This window comes from Heliangelus exortis, chromosome 10 (genome assembly GCF_036169615.1).
Source record: "Heliangelus exortis chromosome 10, bHelExo1.hap1, whole genome shotgun sequence".
Lineage (NCBI taxonomy): Eukaryota > Metazoa > Chordata > Aves > Apodiformes > Trochilidae > Heliangelus > Heliangelus exortis.
The window spans coordinates 7,485,934-7,504,546 of NC_092431.1; the positions used below are offsets into that span (position 1 = coordinate 7,485,934).

Genomic DNA, 18,613 nt, shown 5'->3' on the forward strand with positions numbered 1-18,613 from the left:
CTTGATCTGATTGAGTTGAAATGGCCCCAGAGCACTTTATCACCAGGGGATGGGGTTTTACAGATCCAACCATTTAAGCACAAAGATGAATAAAAGCATCCCACAAGTCCTTGCTTGTTAAAAGATTCAGAGGCATACACAGTATTTCTACAGCTGCTTAAAATGTCAGAAACACATTCATTCCAAATAACTTTGTCTTAGTATCAAACAGTTTTATAATCATTCACTACTAACCTGGCTGTTAAAGTTGGAGAATCAACAACAGAAGTAAAAATGTCCACCATAGCCATTTTACAAAGATCAGCTGCAGATCCTATGAAAGAAAGTTTAAACATTTAAAGCATGTAAAAGGAAAATGTTTGTCTTGGATGAAAACTGTTATATGAAATCAGACAAGAAAATCTTTTAAGACAACAACACATCTAGCACTGAATTCTAGATACTCTCTCTATACATAGCTTGTACCTGTACCTATATTTAACTACCACACTATTGTGCACTACTGAGCACTATTGTGAATCAGCACATTGCATGTTATGATACTGCTTACTGGCAATTTTCAAAGTAGAAAGAAGACATAATTTAAACTTCTATTTTATAGTAAAACTCATGCCTCACCAGCCTGCTAGAACATTTCTTCTTTTGAGATTATCAGAGTTGCTGTCTACTTAAAGCCAAGCACAGCTAAAGGGAGGTGGGTCAGAAGGAAAGTAGGCAGGTGGTTTTTTACCTTGAACAACAAAATTGACAGCCTGCCTCTCTGCTTGAGTGCGTAGTTTGTAATCCTGTGCACTGATATTAGCCAGTGGTCTCTTACGTCCCATAATGGAAACCACATAACCTTGTAGGATTTAAATAGAAATCAGCATTCTTAGAGTGATTTAAATTAAATTTCAAATGTCATTTTTGAAGATAATACAGATTTTTGTAATTATGTGCGGAGTCTATTTAATACTTTGTCCTCTGAGTCAGAGCTTCTCTTATTTAAAACTTAATTGCTTACTGTGTTTTTGACCTAAGTATTATTTGATTCAGAGAATTGGTACATGTTATACAAAGAAAACCTCCATTCATTAAAGCTGTATTTTCATTAGGAATGTCTACTGATACACCACCAAACTCTCTCTGTGGAAGATGAAATTACAAGTATCTAGCAGAATTAGCTATCTATTAGCAGCCATAACTAGAGCTTTCCATGCAATGAATAGTTTACTTGGGAACAGCAATGAAAAAACAGGTTGTAGAGTAATGAAATCGTTGATGAATATTTCCCAACATTATCAAGTAGTATTGGGGGGGGGGAAAAAGTCAGTTATAAATTTTTTCTTGTGGTATTTTTGTGTCTCTTTCACAGCCAAACTTCCTTTAAATTTTTTAATTAAAAAAACATACTAACACAGTTAAAGCTTTATGTTAGCTAATGACATATTTTGATAAAACAATGATTCTGGAGGATAAATGAGAAGAACCGAGAAGGGAAGAGATGTGAGGAACCTCTCATCAAAGTAACACACAAAACCATAACTCAATTTATTTTCAAAATGAAACTTCCTTTCCTATTTTAAGGACAATGAAAATATATCTTTACAAGATGTTTCATTATATTTCTGATCACCTTGACTACCCATGAGTTGCCATTAGCTACCATGGAAGTTCAGACTGCCACAGGTTTCCAGCCCCTCTTTGGCAACCAAAATACCATTTTGCTGTAAGATATACAGCTCAGCAGCTGTATATCTTATTTATTAGGTAAGATATTCACTAGGCTTTTTTGTGTTGGAATACATTATATGTCAAAAATTGACATTAAACAGGGTTGACTCTGAGATTAGACATCTTATTCTGTTTCCATCTCTCTAAAGAAAAGCTTACAGATTTAACCAGCAGCTCTTAGGGTGAAACAGGAAAAAAATAATTCACCAATAAATTATATTCCATCTTTTTTTTATTATCCTATAACTATAAGAATTTTGGTCAAGCTGAATCTTTGTCTTCACCACTGTCACACAGTGCTGATCACTTCACAAAAATATACTTACAGACTTTGGATTACCTTTATTTCGGCATTGTTCAATGGTTTTCTTTGTAAATTCATGCACTTTCTTGTATTTTTGCATAAAACTCTCTATAAATTGACTGGCTTGAAGAGGAGTAATACCCAGGCAGTCAGCAAGGCGTTCTTTACCTGATGGTGAAGAAATATCTTTGTTATGCAATGAATCAGAATAGAAATCCACTGCATACAACAGTACTCTCATATTCACTACAGGCAGTGGAATTAGTTACATTTGCCTCTACGAAAGAGGCCAGATCTGACAATAGTTCTGTTTCAACAAAGGAAATGTTTAACTTTCAGCTTGAAAGTTTAACTGAAGTTACTGTACTAAGAATACATTTAAGAAGTATGAAACTAAGAAATTCCTACTTATACTTTATATTGTAAGGTGGTTGAAATATCTTTTGTTCACAGAATAATGTTGTTTGTCTAATTATCATTTTACTAGTTAAGTGTTGAAATTGTTGAAAAACCTTTGAAAAGCAGATAAAGAAATCAAAACCAATTTCAAGTAAACTTAAATGTGAATATGATCTAAAAAGGATGGAGATGAGGATGGTTGAGTTTAGCTGGAAGTTTTAGATTTGTTGTAGAAGTCACAAAACTTAAATGCTGAAGCAATCACACCAAGTAGGCTGATTTTCTAAAGACAGTTAGAAGTCTGACTACCATGAATTTCAAACAGTCTCAGGCTTCCAATAGCTGTAAAAATCTGGGTCTAAATTGTAAGATAAGAGAGTTGGAAAAAGCAAACAGAAGAGAAAAGTGCTTCAGTGGAGAGAAAGGAATTATAGGTATTTGATAGGATGCAAAAGCACAATTTATATTATGTTAGATTTTAAAGCATTTATAAGACAAGCAGGAAAACTCTGAAGACAGTTTTCCGGAGTGTGAAAAAAGAAAGAGTGAGTGAGTGTTTAAACACATTTATAAACCAAAATGTTCCAATAAAAATAAAACATGCATCAACACTAGTCATATGAGGTTTGAAAGGCAGATATATTTGTCAGCTGCAGAGCAACGCAAAATCAGCAGAGTATCTGCAAATAACAAGCAGAGCGGCGATGTCTCAAGGCACCAAAAGCACAGAATAGTTACTGTCACAGTAATACTGTCAAGAAAAATTATCTAGCATTTTCAAAAGAGAGATTTCAGCCACCTAAATGCCACTATTGTCAGTCTGATGTGCATTGCAGAACAATTCTGTAGCATTTTGTTCTTAGTCATGCCAGAATCTGCATGAGCTGCAAGAACACCAGTCTGGACAAGGTGCTAGAAGAAGAAATTCACAAGACATCCAGTATGACTCTTGCTGAGATATTAGAGGTCTATACTTTTATTTGTTATCTAATTAATTCGGGTTTTCTACCTGGATAAGCAAATGACAAATCTGCCTGCTAAAGCACATACTGTTAACAGCTTGGAGACTGCTGTGGCTTCCTTAGAGAACTGTAAGATACAAGCTTGTCCACATCATCCATCTAAAGAACCATTGATATACAGAAACAAAATATGCATAAAATTGTAGGAAAATTAAGCCACAATATCAGTAAGGAAGTCTGAAAGGTCCCAGGGAAATGCAGTTCCTGGGAAGCATAAAGAGGGGAGTGTACAGAAATGTAATTGTATTAGATCATGTTCCTCTTTGCAGGAGCATAGGCCAGGCAAAGCAATGCTCAGGAGGGGACTAAAGCTTCCCTGAACACTCTCTTTGAGTTACCAGTGCCAGGGGAATTGTTAGCAGTTACACTAAAACTCAGAGTAAAAAGTAAAGTAAAAACTCAAAAAAGTAAAAAAGTCAAAGTAAAAACTTTGACATTGCTCTGTGTAAACTCAGGGCTTGAACATACTGCCACTGAATGGAATTAATTCCTTATTTTACAAATGTTTAAGTTTTCTCCGCTCTGGTTTTACAAGATGACTTAGGCAGAAGCAGGTGAACCAAATTGCTCCAAGTCAAGCAAAACACAGTAATAAATACTGTCATCCCTCTCAATATTGTGTATTTATTGAAGTACCAGCTCCTAGACATGAGACTTTTTATTATACTATTTCGTATCCCCAGGGATTACAGAAAACATCTTGAAAATATGAACTAAGAAAACAAAAAAGAAACAAAAATTACTATCTACTTCATGAAAGATTTTCATTAACTCCTGTAAGCATAATATGGGCAAGCTCCTCACAGAATGCTTCTGTATTTTTCAGTCCCAAGAGAAGTGAAATAAATATGTATTATTCACACACTCCAGCTGTATCAAAGTGAAAATTAACAAAAATTTAGCCATCTTTGGAAGTGAGACAAACTGTGGGTGGAATTCAGCCCATTACTTTCAGGTATCTAACAATTATTTTTTGTCAGCCCAGTTTCCATCTAAATAGTTTGATGATATCATTCCATGTTATGTCTTAATTAGGATTTGAGCACACTGTTAATGAACTGAAGCATCTTATTATCTTTCAGGTGCTTCAACTGCCCTCATTGGAGAGAGAAAGATGAAGCACAAACAAGTAAAAGGAGATATTGGTTAAGCACTGCTGCACTGAAATGCTTAGTGCCCAGGTCAGAGCAAGTGAAGCATTGACAGCACTCTGCTTAATCTAATGATCCAAGTGCTCCATAGCATGACTAGACAGACATATATGCTGCTGAGGGAGGTTCTGGCCCCAGCAATTAAGGAATTTCCTTTTCTATACTGACTATATATAGAAGTACAGGGCATTCAACCAGTGGTGATGGAGCCTGCTTAGGTCAGGTATCTGCCTGTTCTACTCAGAGTGAAGGGAACAGATAGGAGATGTGTAGTGCCAGCACAAATCTGGGGGAAGGGATGCTAATGCTCATATTTTGTAAAATAATCTAAACATTCAAGTTGCAAATGGGAGATTTTTTTCCAGTCTCAACATGGGAAAAGTCTGAATTTACATTGCAGGGAGCTACTGCTGGGCTTTTTAAATACAGATTTTATACACAGGTATTTAAAATGTAATTAATCTTAAACAAAAAAATGTCCATGTGCATACATGTGTTCTTGTATGTGTGTATATAAATCTACACACACCTCTACACATAACATAGATAATCTGGAGGGCTGAAGTTGAAGTGCTTTACTCCCCTTCCGAGCTGAATATCCTAAACAATAAATTGAATGCCCTTGGCCAACTCTGCCTTTGGTTCAAGGACTACTGAAAACTCACTGCACAGGATGGTTTAGAAAGTATTCTCACCCAGAAACCCAAGATACACTTTTAATTTTTTCCAAGTTAAATAAAGCCTGCAACCTAGGGCTCGAATTTCCTAAGTTTTCCAAGTACTCATCTTCTGTAGAGCTTTTGGATTTCTCTGGAAGACCTGCATAAAGTTTAGTTATCTGTTTTAGTAAATCAAATTCACAAGAGATTGTAGGCTGATGATACTTAATGCATCTATCTTTCCAGAAAAGGGAATTCTAAGCATGTATGAAGCATAAAGAGAGTTTAGCATAATTTAAGAAATAGTAGGCAGTTTTGGAAAGTATGCAAAATATCTTATCTAGGACACAGGCAGAGCACAGGGAGAAAAAGTAGCAGTGTAGATTTTTGCAGGTTTTCTGCACTTGTGAAGAAGTGTTTAAAATCTAAAGTAAGGAAACACTTTTGTAACTTTGAGTGTGACTAAGCAAGCTGCACAAGTTGCCCAGGATATTGTGGAGTCTGCATCCCTGAAGTCATTCAAAACTGTCTGGACATAGTCATGGGCTACTTGCTTTGGGTGTCCCTGCTTGAGCTGGGGGCCTGGATCTGATGACATCCAGAGGTCCCTTCCAGCCTCAGCCACTCTGTGATGTTATAAATCTGTTTTGAGACAGAGTTCTTTTAATTTCATTGCAGGTATTCTCATCCCTGCTTATATACTCACAGAATGCCAAGTCCACTCAAAATTCAACTCAGTTTAGATGAAGACACATGCTTCAGTTAAATCAAGAGCTAATTAACACAAACCAGAGTACTCTTTGTATAGGTCTATGTGATAATTTTGATACCAGGTAGGTTATTTAATAACCCTTAAAAAAAAAAAAACAAAAACCCAATACTCTGACAAACTTTTATTCACCTTCAGAAATCCAGTCTACTTACACAAACGACGTATAAAGTATGAAACTACTGCAGCTGTTTTTTTTTTTCTAAAACTGCCTACCTGCTCCATAAACCACCGAGTAAACAATACGCTTCGCTTGCTCTCTATCAGTGTGTTTCACTTGTTCACTTGGAATTCCCTTCCTAAACAAATAAAAATTATAAATTTTCAGTTAAGACTAATTTAATTTAATTTTTCCTTACCACAGAAACAATATTTGAAGTCAATAACCATTTAATAACTACAGACTTGTAAGATATTAAAAGAACCAGCTAAGGGATTTTGTCTTCAGCCAGGAACACACAAATTCTTTACAAGTTTTTGGGGTGATAGTCCATATTAAATGAAGTTATTTTAATCTTAATCTTTCTAAGCAACTTCTTTGCTAGGAAAACCCCTACTACTTTTTATTCATTCATTAATTATAATTACAAATACTATATTTTATCTATTAATAACTAATTATTAATTCTTTATGCTGAAGAGGACTCAATATTGACCCATGGGAAAAGGTAAATCTTTGCAGCAACAGCATTTTCTTGAAGAAAAGTCTTTCACCATTATCATGATATTTAAACACCTAGAAAATGAGCAAAGGCACAAATTTATGCTCATTTGGCCCATATTGTGGCTAAACCTGTGCACAGTCCTGATATAATCAGGCATTCTGAATGATAAACAAGTAGACCCTGAGTGCAATCAGACTTAAGCAAGTCCTTCTGGCAGCAGACTTTTTTTTTTTTTTTTTTTGACAAAAAAAAAATTAATATGATTTCAAACCTTCACTGAGCAAATAGTCTTTGGTTTTATAACAGCCCACATTGTTCTTTTGAATGCTACTAATTGCTCGAAGATAAAATGGACTTTTCATTGCTCATTTCAGGCTGAGAAATATCAAGAACTGGATAATATAATATATAGTGGTTACCATCTGTAATTAAGACTGTTTCCACTTAGGTCACTCATTCTGGTAGTAGGAGACTCATATAATTATCTTTCTTAGTTAAATCATGTCAAAAGTTCATGGCTCTTTCTAATAAAGTATGTTGAGATCCCTAAATGTATCTGAATAGGAGGAAAAGTGGCAATTGGCACTAGTAAGTGCAGAATTAGGAAACTAGACATCAATAAGGATTTCCTGAAGCAACTTCTGGCAGAAAGTCTGGAGGAATTGCCTCAAGAACCTGGCAGAAAGCTAAATGTACCCTTGAGAAAGCATCTTTCCAGAACCAGGAGGGGAAAATAGACTAGGTTTTACCTGAGGGTATTTCTGAGATGAAGAAAACATGAGTGAAGAATGCTGAAACCAGAGAAACTATGAAGTGCAACACTACTTACCTAATACTATAAAATTTGAACAGAGGCCAGGAGAAGGCAAGAGATACGAGCACAGCAACACAACTTACTTGCAGATCTACTTAAGTCTGGGGACACTTAACTGAGAGCCAAGAGGTCATCAGGGAGTATGTTAGCTGCTCACTTCTCTGAAAAACAAGGGCTCTAACAGAAAGGGCACAGTGAATAAGAAGTCCTGGAGAGCTGTAGCAGAATGTACATACACAGATCATGGTGCTGAGGGAAACACAGGACAAGGATCTTTCTGGGAGGGACCTGGTGGCTCTAGAAAAGCTTTGACATTGAAAGATGACACAAGAACTCAATTATGTGCACAGCAAGACTCCCTGCTAGGATTTTAAGGATGATTTTGCATTATCCAAGCTCCAATCTGACTGAGAAAACCCAAAATAGCTATATTGCTGTAATCATGACAGGCAGTGTCAGGAGGAGGATCCTGTGTTTCCATTGTGAACAATCACAATAAAACCTTGCCTAACATGCATGCTGTGAACATGGCAGTCACAACACTCACTTAGCATTTCCTGATCTTTGGTTAGTCATGAACTACATGAGAAGTAATTAAGACTTCAGAGCTGTATGTCAAATATTTCTTTTAATATGACGCTAAACCCAAAATGGTTATTCAACACCTCCTAGTGTGGCAGAGTGGGAAATGTGAGCACTTGGCAGAGAGAATTACAGATAGCACTCTGTGTATTTGTAAATTTGACTACCACATTCAAGAATCTGGAATGATAAAGTATGAAATTGCCATATAAATCACAAACGCTTGAGCAAACAGAAGTCATTAATCTAAACTATTCCTTTTTTGTCAAATAAGGAAAACGTTTGGGTTTCTTTTCTGTTTGTATTGACAATGATTTGTTTCCACCCAGGATATCTGATTCCTTCTGTAATACAGAGTGGTATTCCTGCAGTCTGAGGTGAAGTCTATTTCTTCCTTTGAATAACAAAACAGTGGGGGATGGTAATTTCCAAAAAACACAACAGCAATGTTAGAAATCCCCAGTGGGCTTTCTTCATCAGCCTATTTCTTCTGCAATCAAATTTATGTTTGTGATAATTAATTTGTTTTAATGGATACTGCAAGAACCTATTTAAAGTTAAAACTTATTTTGGCCTTAGACTCCACATGGAAAACCATGAAATTGATAAGGGTACGTTGCTATCCTCTTGTGTAAGAAAACTGTAAGTGAAAATCATTAAGCAAGCTACCTACTGCATGAAAATACTGAGTGCCAAGTCGGGGTATGATGCAAAAGAGCTCTATAGCTGAGATGCACTCGTTTTGAATAAACTGATTTTGAATAAAGCTGGGCCCAGACAGTGACATGGAGACTTCAGCACAGCCAAGCCTGTGTGTACATGTGGAGGAACAGGAAGAAAGTTAACACAGTGAAATAGAAACTGATGCAGAAAAAACCAGCATCTCAAGCAAAGAAAGAATTTGTTGCAGTTAATAATTCTAGAATGAAAGATTTTTCTATTTTATGCATCCTTCTCATTACTCTCTCAAATATGCCATTTGTTTTAGTTTCTAATGAATATTATCATTAATTTCAAATTTGTCCTGACGTGCCATCTCGAAATGATCAGTGTTTCACCTCCTACATTCCTGTCCTTTCCTGCATTCTTGTCTCAGTCTGTTTCCACATCTCTGATTTGTTTGTACTTCACCTTGCTTCCTTTAGTATTGCTCTGCAACTACTTTGATGTATAGGACTTCACTTAGTACACATCTACTAAGTAGAATAAAGAATGGATTTAAGTGCCAGAATACATACTGAGAAAAATAGATCTCATTCTTGGAAGGAGTCAGCAGAACCAAACAATCTGGAAAGGTCTGTGAAGACAGCAAAACAACTGCTATGCAAATATTGTATAAAATCTGACGAACACAGTGACAGTAGAGATACACTATTCAAAAAGGTGGTTCTACTAAGAACTGGGTTGCATGCCTGCAAGAGAATAGCTGCCTGAAATTTAGAATGAAAAGGAGCAAAATTTTCTAGCAAAATGGTTGAGAAGGATTACATCAAATTATAATCAAGAAACATATGGTACAAGTATGAAACTTAAAACCAGGCATATGTAATGTATTAAGTTTTCCAGAGATAATATCATGAATATTTATCTTGAATATTTTCTTGAATTTCTCCAAAATTGCTGTCTGTTTTCATATATTAATGGGGTGTAGTGGATATCTCAAAGATTCTGCTGAATTAAGTCTTTAAAACTTATGAATACCAAGTTTATACCCAAGAAAAATACATCAATCTTATGTAATTTAAAAAAAATGTTTAACTATAAACTCGACTAATGCTTTAAAAACAAAGTAGAGACCTAGACAGATTTCTCTTTAACCTGCACAGAATATTAAGATGGAAGAATTAACATAAATTTAGTAAGAGAAGTGAGCATGCACAGCACAAAATATCTGAACACAAAAAAATCAGAGTCCACAGGGCGCAAAGTTTGAGCAATGCCAAAATAAAACTTTGAGAACAGGTAGAAATGGAAGGAAATCAGTATTAAAAGAATGCGATAAAACACTTCAGAATTTCTGGGAAATGTTACATGGTGAGGGGAGTCGTCTGTTCATGTACAGGAAAAGGTAGAACAAACTTCTGAAACACAATATCTGGCACACAAGCCTTTCCTTGATCTGCACTATGCTGCAGCCAAACTAAGCTCAGGCATAAGAGCCACAAAGCTCTTGGCACCTTTCCTGCATCTGCCAATTGATCCAAGTCCTAGCTGTGAGTTGTTGATGTGGGAAACAAGATGTAATGACATTAAATTAATTTTATAAGTGGTCATTATTGTCTAATAAATGAATGAATACATTGACTGCCTTTACAGCTTTTTTAAATTTCATCACTGAACTATATAAATCTCTCAAACTTTGTGTCAGCACATGAAACTGGTACATTGGGATACATTTAGCAGTACACCAGCTTCCTCACATCTCCTCATCCGAAGAGGAATAAACAAGAGTCCCCATTTCATACACAGTCATTCCCACCCTGGTACTGGGCAAGGCAAAGCTGTCTTCCAGTGGCCTCTGCACATGTTGGAGAATATCTGATATGGATCTCCATGTAAATATTGGGGTCATGTACTAAGAGAAGGAAAAGGGTCACAGCCTCTCACTCAGGGAGTTCAAATTGGTGTTTACTTAGTTTAAAAACTTAGAAGCTTTATAAAAGGTTTTAGTTGTGTATGCCTCCTTACCAAGCTGCATTTTAATTTCTTTTAAGCCTGTTAAGTGTGAGGAAATGCTTTAAAACCCCAATAAAACACTTTTACAAGGCTCCAGAAGCTCCATTAAGTCCTTAATGACTTAAGGTTTTAAAGTCATTCTACTAGTTCATAATAAAATAATTTGTCTTGAATAGTCTCTATAGTACATCACAGGAAGATTTATTTCATTAGTCCTCAACCTTCTTTTAAAGAGCATGATATCCAGCTTTCATGTATTTTACAGAAGATAAAGACATGTCTTTGCAGTTTGCTCTCTGGGCCAGAAGTCTTCTGTTGCTGCATTTCCAAGTAGCAAGGAATCAGATAAAGAAGTTGCAACAGGGCCATGTCATACATTACAGCTATCATCAGTTACAATTTGTGGAAATATTCATTTGGAAGTCATCCATTGCCCTTATTAAGATATTTACCTGGATGCTGATGTCCCAAATAATGAAGAGGTATCTTAGACACCACTTTACGCACTCCTGACAAAAAAGGTCACATGGAGATTTTACTTTAAAAATGCACAATTCTGGAGATCTTTCAGAACAGAGAGTTCCCCACATGGATGAAGCTTTTCTGTTAGAGGCTTCTAGCAGTGGAGAAGGAACAGGAGCCATTTTGGGAATGATACAGGTATCTGTAGCAGAGTATCAAATAACTACCCATCTTACATCTGTTAGAAGTCTCATAACTTTTTAATTAAGAAATAGACAGAACTTCAGAGCAGCCTTCAAACATGTACCAGAAGAGAAAAACAGAAGAAAATAGAGTTCTTTATATGTAATCAAAAGATGTAACTGCCATCTCAGATGGTACATGGAGCTATAGTATTGTTAGAACAATGTACAGGAAAAACAAGCAGGGGAAAAAGGGAGATGTCACACTTCATCTACATAGTTCAGAAAAACAAAAAGGAAACAGACATCAAAATACCTGAGTAGGGCAATCAAAAGAGAAAGAAATCAGAGGGTTTTGAACAAATGGGTTCTGGAGAGAGAGATTACATACTTCATATCCCATCTCTTTCACTCTTTGCTAAAAACACCTCTTGTAGCTTCAATTTCTATTATGCCTATAATCACACTGAATTAAGAGAAAAGGAAAAGGGAAGAATAAATTTCCTTTGCATTCTTGATTTCATCAAGTTTTAGCTTGACACTAAGTTAATTGGGTTAATATAATTTGGAAATAATAACAGACTTTTTATTAAGCTCTGGAGCATGCTCATAAATTGTAGCATTTTATGAAAGTCACTCCAGAAGGAGATCACTATTTGGAGATTTTCATACACATGAAAGCCTCTCCAAGAAAATAGCAAAGCCAAATGTTATCAGACACTACAAAACTACTGCAAGAAGCTTCTTTGTGTTAAGTTGTGGTGGCGATGATTCTAAAACTTTATTTTTCATTTATTCTAGAATAGTAAGAAAGTTTTAATTCACAGTAATAATAAGCTTGTACTGTGACATAAAATTATGCTGTCTGGTTAAACTCATAGTTAACAACTTGGTTTATTTAAGACTCCTGTTTAGCCCTTCTAAATAACAAATATCATTATACTTCCTGAAGACTTTATTCCCCCTGCCTTATTAACTGCCAAACAAATGTCCCAGCTGTACTTTTCCAAGGGACTGTAAACTGCAAGGTGAAATATCCATAGGATGCAATACAGATGGTCTATCAGAATGCAAAGCAAGACAAGCGTTACATTTATTAGTATCAACTAATGTGAGTGAGCTTTCAAAACAAATAGAAATTACTTTGCTGCAAAAGTAAAACTGCTAAAATATTCCAAACCAACAATCAACACCCAGAAGGATGGAACGCAGAGCTAAAAATGTTTTAAAACTCAAGACTCTAAGAAGCCAAACTGAACCTTCTCCCTTTTACTAAATTTCATCCTTTACAGTAGGTTGTGTGTGGGTTTTTTGGGGGGGAGGGTGGGTGGGACAAGGGTGTAGGAGAAAGCAATAGCTGATTAAACCACTACATGAAAAATATATACTGCAATAATTAAACATCACAAGCCAAAACCTAGATCTGTCTCCTATATCCTAACAGAAAACTTAAAATATATATGCATAGACATATATATATTTAAACCCTCATTTATGGAGGCAGAACTACCTAGGCATACCCATATTCCAAAGGCAAAACAAAAATTATTACAGCTATCATGCAGATTGTATTTTCAAATGCCTCAATATTTAAGTGTTTCCTGACAGAGTCTTTTGAGGAGTCCTCTTTCATACAATTCCTGTATTATGCAGAAAGCTAACAGTTACTACAATCATTCATTAAGAAACAGACATTTCACACGTTATGGTTATTGAGAGAGGGATAAAAAAATCTCAGTCTAGATTTAATGCCTTTTCCATAATGCAAAAAAGCCTGATTTAAATAAAGATGCTTCTTCAGAAAAATTATGTAATCTATTAGAGCCTTACAGAAATTTAAGAAAAAGTAACTTTGCCACTGATGACATACCAGGCCAAACACTCCTAAGCCAAAACTGGAGATGAACTGAGGATGCAATTACAGCTGATTTCACAAGCAGACATGAGACAGCCTAATCCCAAAGTGAGCATAATAATAGGAGAGAAAAGAGAAAGCAAAATGCAAAATACGAATAGCTTTGTCTTTTAAGCTATTTCACAACAAGCTCTTCTTCAACAGAGCAGAGAGGAACAAAATTAGAGAGTACCCTGACACCATTTCTTCCCTCCAGACTGCAGTAATTGTGAATCTGCCCCTACGTGAGGCACATCTTGAGAAATAAACACTTCCACAGAGTCCAAAGCACAAAAGAGACTATTGCTTTTCTGCAAGTAGTTAACATATTTTGGTTACTGTGTTCAAGAAACCTGGATTTGGTGGTGGTCACCTACCAGAATATTTAATAGAGAAAAAAAGTCATCCATGTGACAGGAGACACTGACTATGTCAATATTAAGAACTTAGACCTGCCCACAAATGTTCTGGAGCGTGGAGGCTGCCTGGAAAACACCACCACATATCCATTCTTTATAACTCTGTTACCATACAAACTTTTCTCTCCTATCTTCAAAGAAAGAACTCTAAAAGTCACCCTAGTTGCTCCATAGTGAAGAGCAGGTGTGCTTATACTGTGCCTTAATACAACTTGTATGTCTTCAATGTCATGGAATGTGTCTCTTGGTCATTTCTCTTGCTGAAAAAACAAGTATTTAATTATTTTGCAGTGTTTCAAGTGAAATTAAATAAACCAAATTAATTTCAGACTTGACATTAAGCTCATAAAAAGTGGACAGATGAATCCAGGAGACTACATGTTCAATTACCTGATGAAGTGTATGAAATAGCCTAAACTACATAAAAAAAGTCTTTGGAAAAAGGAGGGAGTCCTAAGCTGCTATATCTCATTATTTAGACAATGAACAAAATGGGGAGATTTCTAACAAGGGAGCTGTGTAAGCCTGTGACTCCATTTTGTAACCATGGGTCTGCTAACAGGGCTGGGAAGCAGACCTACTATCAACTCCTTGGTAGAAGTCGACCTCAGTAAGTATGATTTCATTATTCTTTCATCACCTAACACCCATGTGATATCTCTTGATTAATAATGATTCTTTCAAGAGTTTGTTGATAATATTTTCAGAAAATTGATACAGAAGCATAAATATTCATAGCTCTTTAAAAGCCATTTAGCTGCTGATGTGGTTTTTGCTTTTATTTTAGATATTAACTGCCATTGCTATGAAGAACTAACAAATATGTCCTCTTATTCTGCAGCCACTGTTTTTTTTTTAATCTCTGAAAGCCACAAAAGCACAGGTGAACAATTATTATGTCCATTACTTATTAGAAAGTAAATCCAATACCTGGAAGAAGGACATGTATTCATGCTGATCTTCATCATCACTCAAAAGAAAGCACTAACAGCATGAATAGGAGGAAGCAGATGACAGAGAAGGGAATATATTGTGGTTAGAATTTTGCAAAACTCTTATCTCAAAGTGAAAGTGAAGCAACCAGACCACTACTGAATTCTCTAGCCTTCACTCAAGCATAGCCTTGAGTGTAAGTATTGTACACAACTGTCACAGGCTGTCCTTTTACTGGTATAATCAGAGTAAATATCACCCTTAAAATAGTATCCACTAATTACCTTGGTATTTTAATTAATTCAACAACAGCAGTTAATGTGAATAGGTTAAATTATAGTTTACAGGTAGAAGTTGATAGTTTAAGAAGAATGCTTGCTTTTATACAGGAATAGCAGCAGTTATCAGGTTATTCAGGTAATTATCTTTTAATAGACAATAGAGCTGCATATTAAAGATTAATAGTAGAGATATTGCTCTACTACATAGCACTGTCAGTATTAGAGATATTCCTTCACTATATAATGCTACATAAGTAGTCTTAATACACATTATTAAAAGTTTTCTATTTTCTTATTCTCTATCCACAGAATATAAGGAAAACTGATTGCACATAGGCAAACTTCCTGTGTGTTCTGTGATTCATATAGTATGAATTCCAAAATGAAAAGGGTTACAAAATACAAAAGGCAAAACAGTAAGTCACAATTGTGCAACAGTTTTACCTACAAAGGGATTTTTATGAAGTGGAGACCACCATGGATTTCATTAAACTGGATCTACAGTGGCTCAACAGACAGCCTATGACACAGAATATATGACAGCAAATACCTAGGCAATTCATCACTGCATGGAAAAGTTCATGCACAGGGGGCAATATCTTTCTGGTCTCACTGAAATAAAAATATACAGTTTCTAGTATATCTAGTAATAGATTTATGCTCATAATTAGACCATACTGTGAACAATTCACAGAAGACCTTTCTGAATTTTCTCCCCTCCCATATAGTAAATATTTCCTAGAAAAAAGGCATATTTATCTTGCAAAGACAGTATCTAATAATTTTTCAAGATGAAGCTTGCATTGATTTAATCTCAGAGAGATTTAATCTCTTAATGTGGTCAAGAGAGCACTCTTTGTTTCCCATGCTAATATTGTTCCTAGAGACTAAATCACCTGGGCATTCCCATAACTGAATTTCTGGATATAGAAGTATTGGACTTTAACTTAGATCCATTTTTCTTTTCCCCTGAGCCTCTTGGTTTATGACAATATGTAGTCTACATGTCTTAACACCTTAGATTACAGTTAAAGTTTAGAAAGGGCAAAAGATTTTTTTAGAATCTGCTAGGGAATTTATGACATACACTTTCAAATAGAAACTAATTTAGAGGCTACAAGCATATGTGTAATACCTTGCTGATGCTTGCCAATATGTGCCTTGGGAATCACTCACCAGAGAAAAGCATAACCCAGTAAAAATTTTCTACAAGCTAAATCATAAAGCAGACACCTGAGGCATAATCTACCCATTTAATTTAACTGACCTGGCCACTGGAATGATGCTCACCTCAGGGGAGGGCACCACAGTCACATGAAAAGAGTGAATCCTGCTGACTTTGTTCAAAGGACATTACCTATCTAGCAGATTTCTTCAAGTATGTACTCTGGACCACTGGCTGTCCCTGTCAATCTCTTTCAGCTTCTAAGAGGAGTTCAAATGCAAACTCCTCTGATTAGAATTTATCATTAACTTCTCTTAGATGGCCCTGTGGTCAGCATACAGCCTTTTTCAGACTTTGAGATGCATACTTTGGCACTGTACATGGAGCTTGGCAGCCTAACATTGGGTTTGTATTCTATTTCAGGTTCAGAAATGTAAAATATAGGAAGGAAATATAATTTTCAGGTATCAGAGGTGTCTGTACTATACATTAGAATACGATGACAATTTCTTCAGGATTATAAAGACTCAGCTAATTTCAGAGCCATAAATAATACAGCTGAGTCTGTATGGCTTGCTGCCCTCAGGACCCTTGATGGAGGGTATCACTGTGCTCTGCAGGATGCAGCTGAATTCATCCCTGATGGGGATCTCCAGTTACCTAAGGAAGATTCTGAAGAAGCAGGGGAAAGGACTTAGTCAAATATTTTAAGTGTAGCTTAATGCTCGAGTCATATTTATGCTGTGCTTAAGTGCTTAGCTAAATCAAGATACTTTTCCTGGTTTTTAACTCAATATGGTCAATATATATTATGGCAGAAGAAAAACAGCCTGCTGAGAAGGTGACAAAAGTTTTAAACAGATTGGCAGTCACTGCACTCTTAATTGTAGCAGAAGGAAATTGCAGATTACCTAAAAGTCTGCAAATTAACTTTTCAGCATTGATCTTTGAAAATGATTTTAAGATATGCCCATGAGCAACATTTGAAATACAATTATTTATTTTTCATTTATTGTGCAAAAGATGGATTAAAGAAGTAAGAGTAATTTTATTCTGAGATTCGTTGTCATTTGGATGTCTTAGGGCAGTGAGCTCTGTCAGCTGCCAAGACAGCTCTCATCATCTTCAGCACAGGGATGATGATTTGGTTTTCAAAGGAATGTGACTGTCATAAGACATCAAGACAATATAACACAAGGTGATCTTGGAGGCTGAATCTATTATGTGATGAACTTTCAAAAGTTTAGGCCAGTCTTGAAAACTTACTATGTGTTCAGTAGCAAGTATTGCACTTTTGTGCTCTGGTAATAGCAGGTGTTGACCTATCATTTAAGGCTTACTCTTCATAGACCATAACACAGCACTTGCTGTTAAGATAAAGTTGGTAATAGCATATGATCATTAGAAATGGGACAGGATAAGAGCAGGAATATTACTAAGCATATAAAAGTGACCATTAAAATATATTTAGTTTTAGCTGGGGTAAGTATGGAATAGATGTCCAGAAAACATACTGAATGAAAAAGGCAAAGACAAACCTGAAGTTTTCACTGACAAAACCAACCACCAGAAGTAAATCTATTGGAAAGTGGCCATCAGCCACCATTTTTATTTTATTCCAGTAAAAAAAGGATTTTAAAAATAAAACACATGAGACCAAGCATGACGTTACCCAGAAAGTCACATTAAGTCAGTAGTTAGCACCAGCTTCTGGGAGTTTTATCTGAATAGCTATTTCAAGACACACAATACTTAAAAAAAAATCCTATCTACAGTAGACAGTACCTACAGCAAACTGTTGAACACAGTGTAGGGAAGTCCAGGTTGGTGGAGGCTGTGTTACTTCTGAAATGAGCCTGCCATAGTAGTGCAAGGTTTCAGCCTGATCTTGTGGAGAGAGATTGCCTCTCAGGTAGGTTTATTGGGTTGGTGTTGCACAGGAGCCTGAATTTCAGCATGAAAGTTAGAACCTCCATTCAGCCTTTTGCTGTCATGTATAGACAGAGCTTGGGTTGACACATCCTGATGCATCCCTACACCACACAGTGTAAAAAAATTCCACACAAATGATGTCTAGTAAAAACATGGAACCAAGAGGTCCCCGAGGCTCTAAGGTCCCAGAAACAGACTGAGTCACATAGGGCACACCTAAACAACTTACGAAAGAAAAGCTTTTATACATAAGAGATCTTAATTCAATCAGAAACTCATAGAGCTAAGCCCTAAGAAACTGCCCACGATGTGTATTTGTTGCCAAATGCTATAAATAGCCTGTAAAAGTTTTTCAGGACGTTGGATTTTAGATAGCCTTTAGGCTGAAAGAAAGCTAAGGAATAGTTACACATTTCAGTGCAGAAGCCATGATGCCTAGGAAAAAAAAATAAACAAACTTTAATCTTCTGAAAATCAAGAGACCAAGCTCCTCCTTCTCATAAACTCATTTAAATAACAATGAGATGGGACCAACTACAAAAAAGTCAATTAACGAATTGTTTGCCCTAAAAATTTTATTTATCAATAGTG

At 35.9% G+C, this 18,613-nt stretch overlaps 1 protein-coding gene across 3 annotated transcripts in view; it reads right to left on the minus strand.

Annotated features, from left to right (window-relative positions):
- POLN (DNA polymerase nu) overlaps positions 1-18,613 on the minus strand; it is an 86,590-nt gene that overhangs the window by 20,832 nt on the left and 47,145 nt on the right. For 2 of the 3 annotated variants that reach the window (XM_071753314.1, XM_071753313.1), the window contains 4 exons: positions 6,234-6,316; positions 2,054-2,185; positions 731-841; positions 235-313 (listed from right to left, as the gene is read on the minus strand). In XM_071753314.1, coding sequence (XP_071609415.1) covers positions 235-313; positions 731-841; positions 2,054-2,185; positions 6,234-6,316 — 405 coding nt within the window. The remainder of the gene's footprint in view (positions 1-234; positions 314-730; positions 842-2,053; positions 2,186-6,233; positions 6,317-18,613) is intronic. The other variant, XM_071753315.1, reaches the window with a different exon arrangement.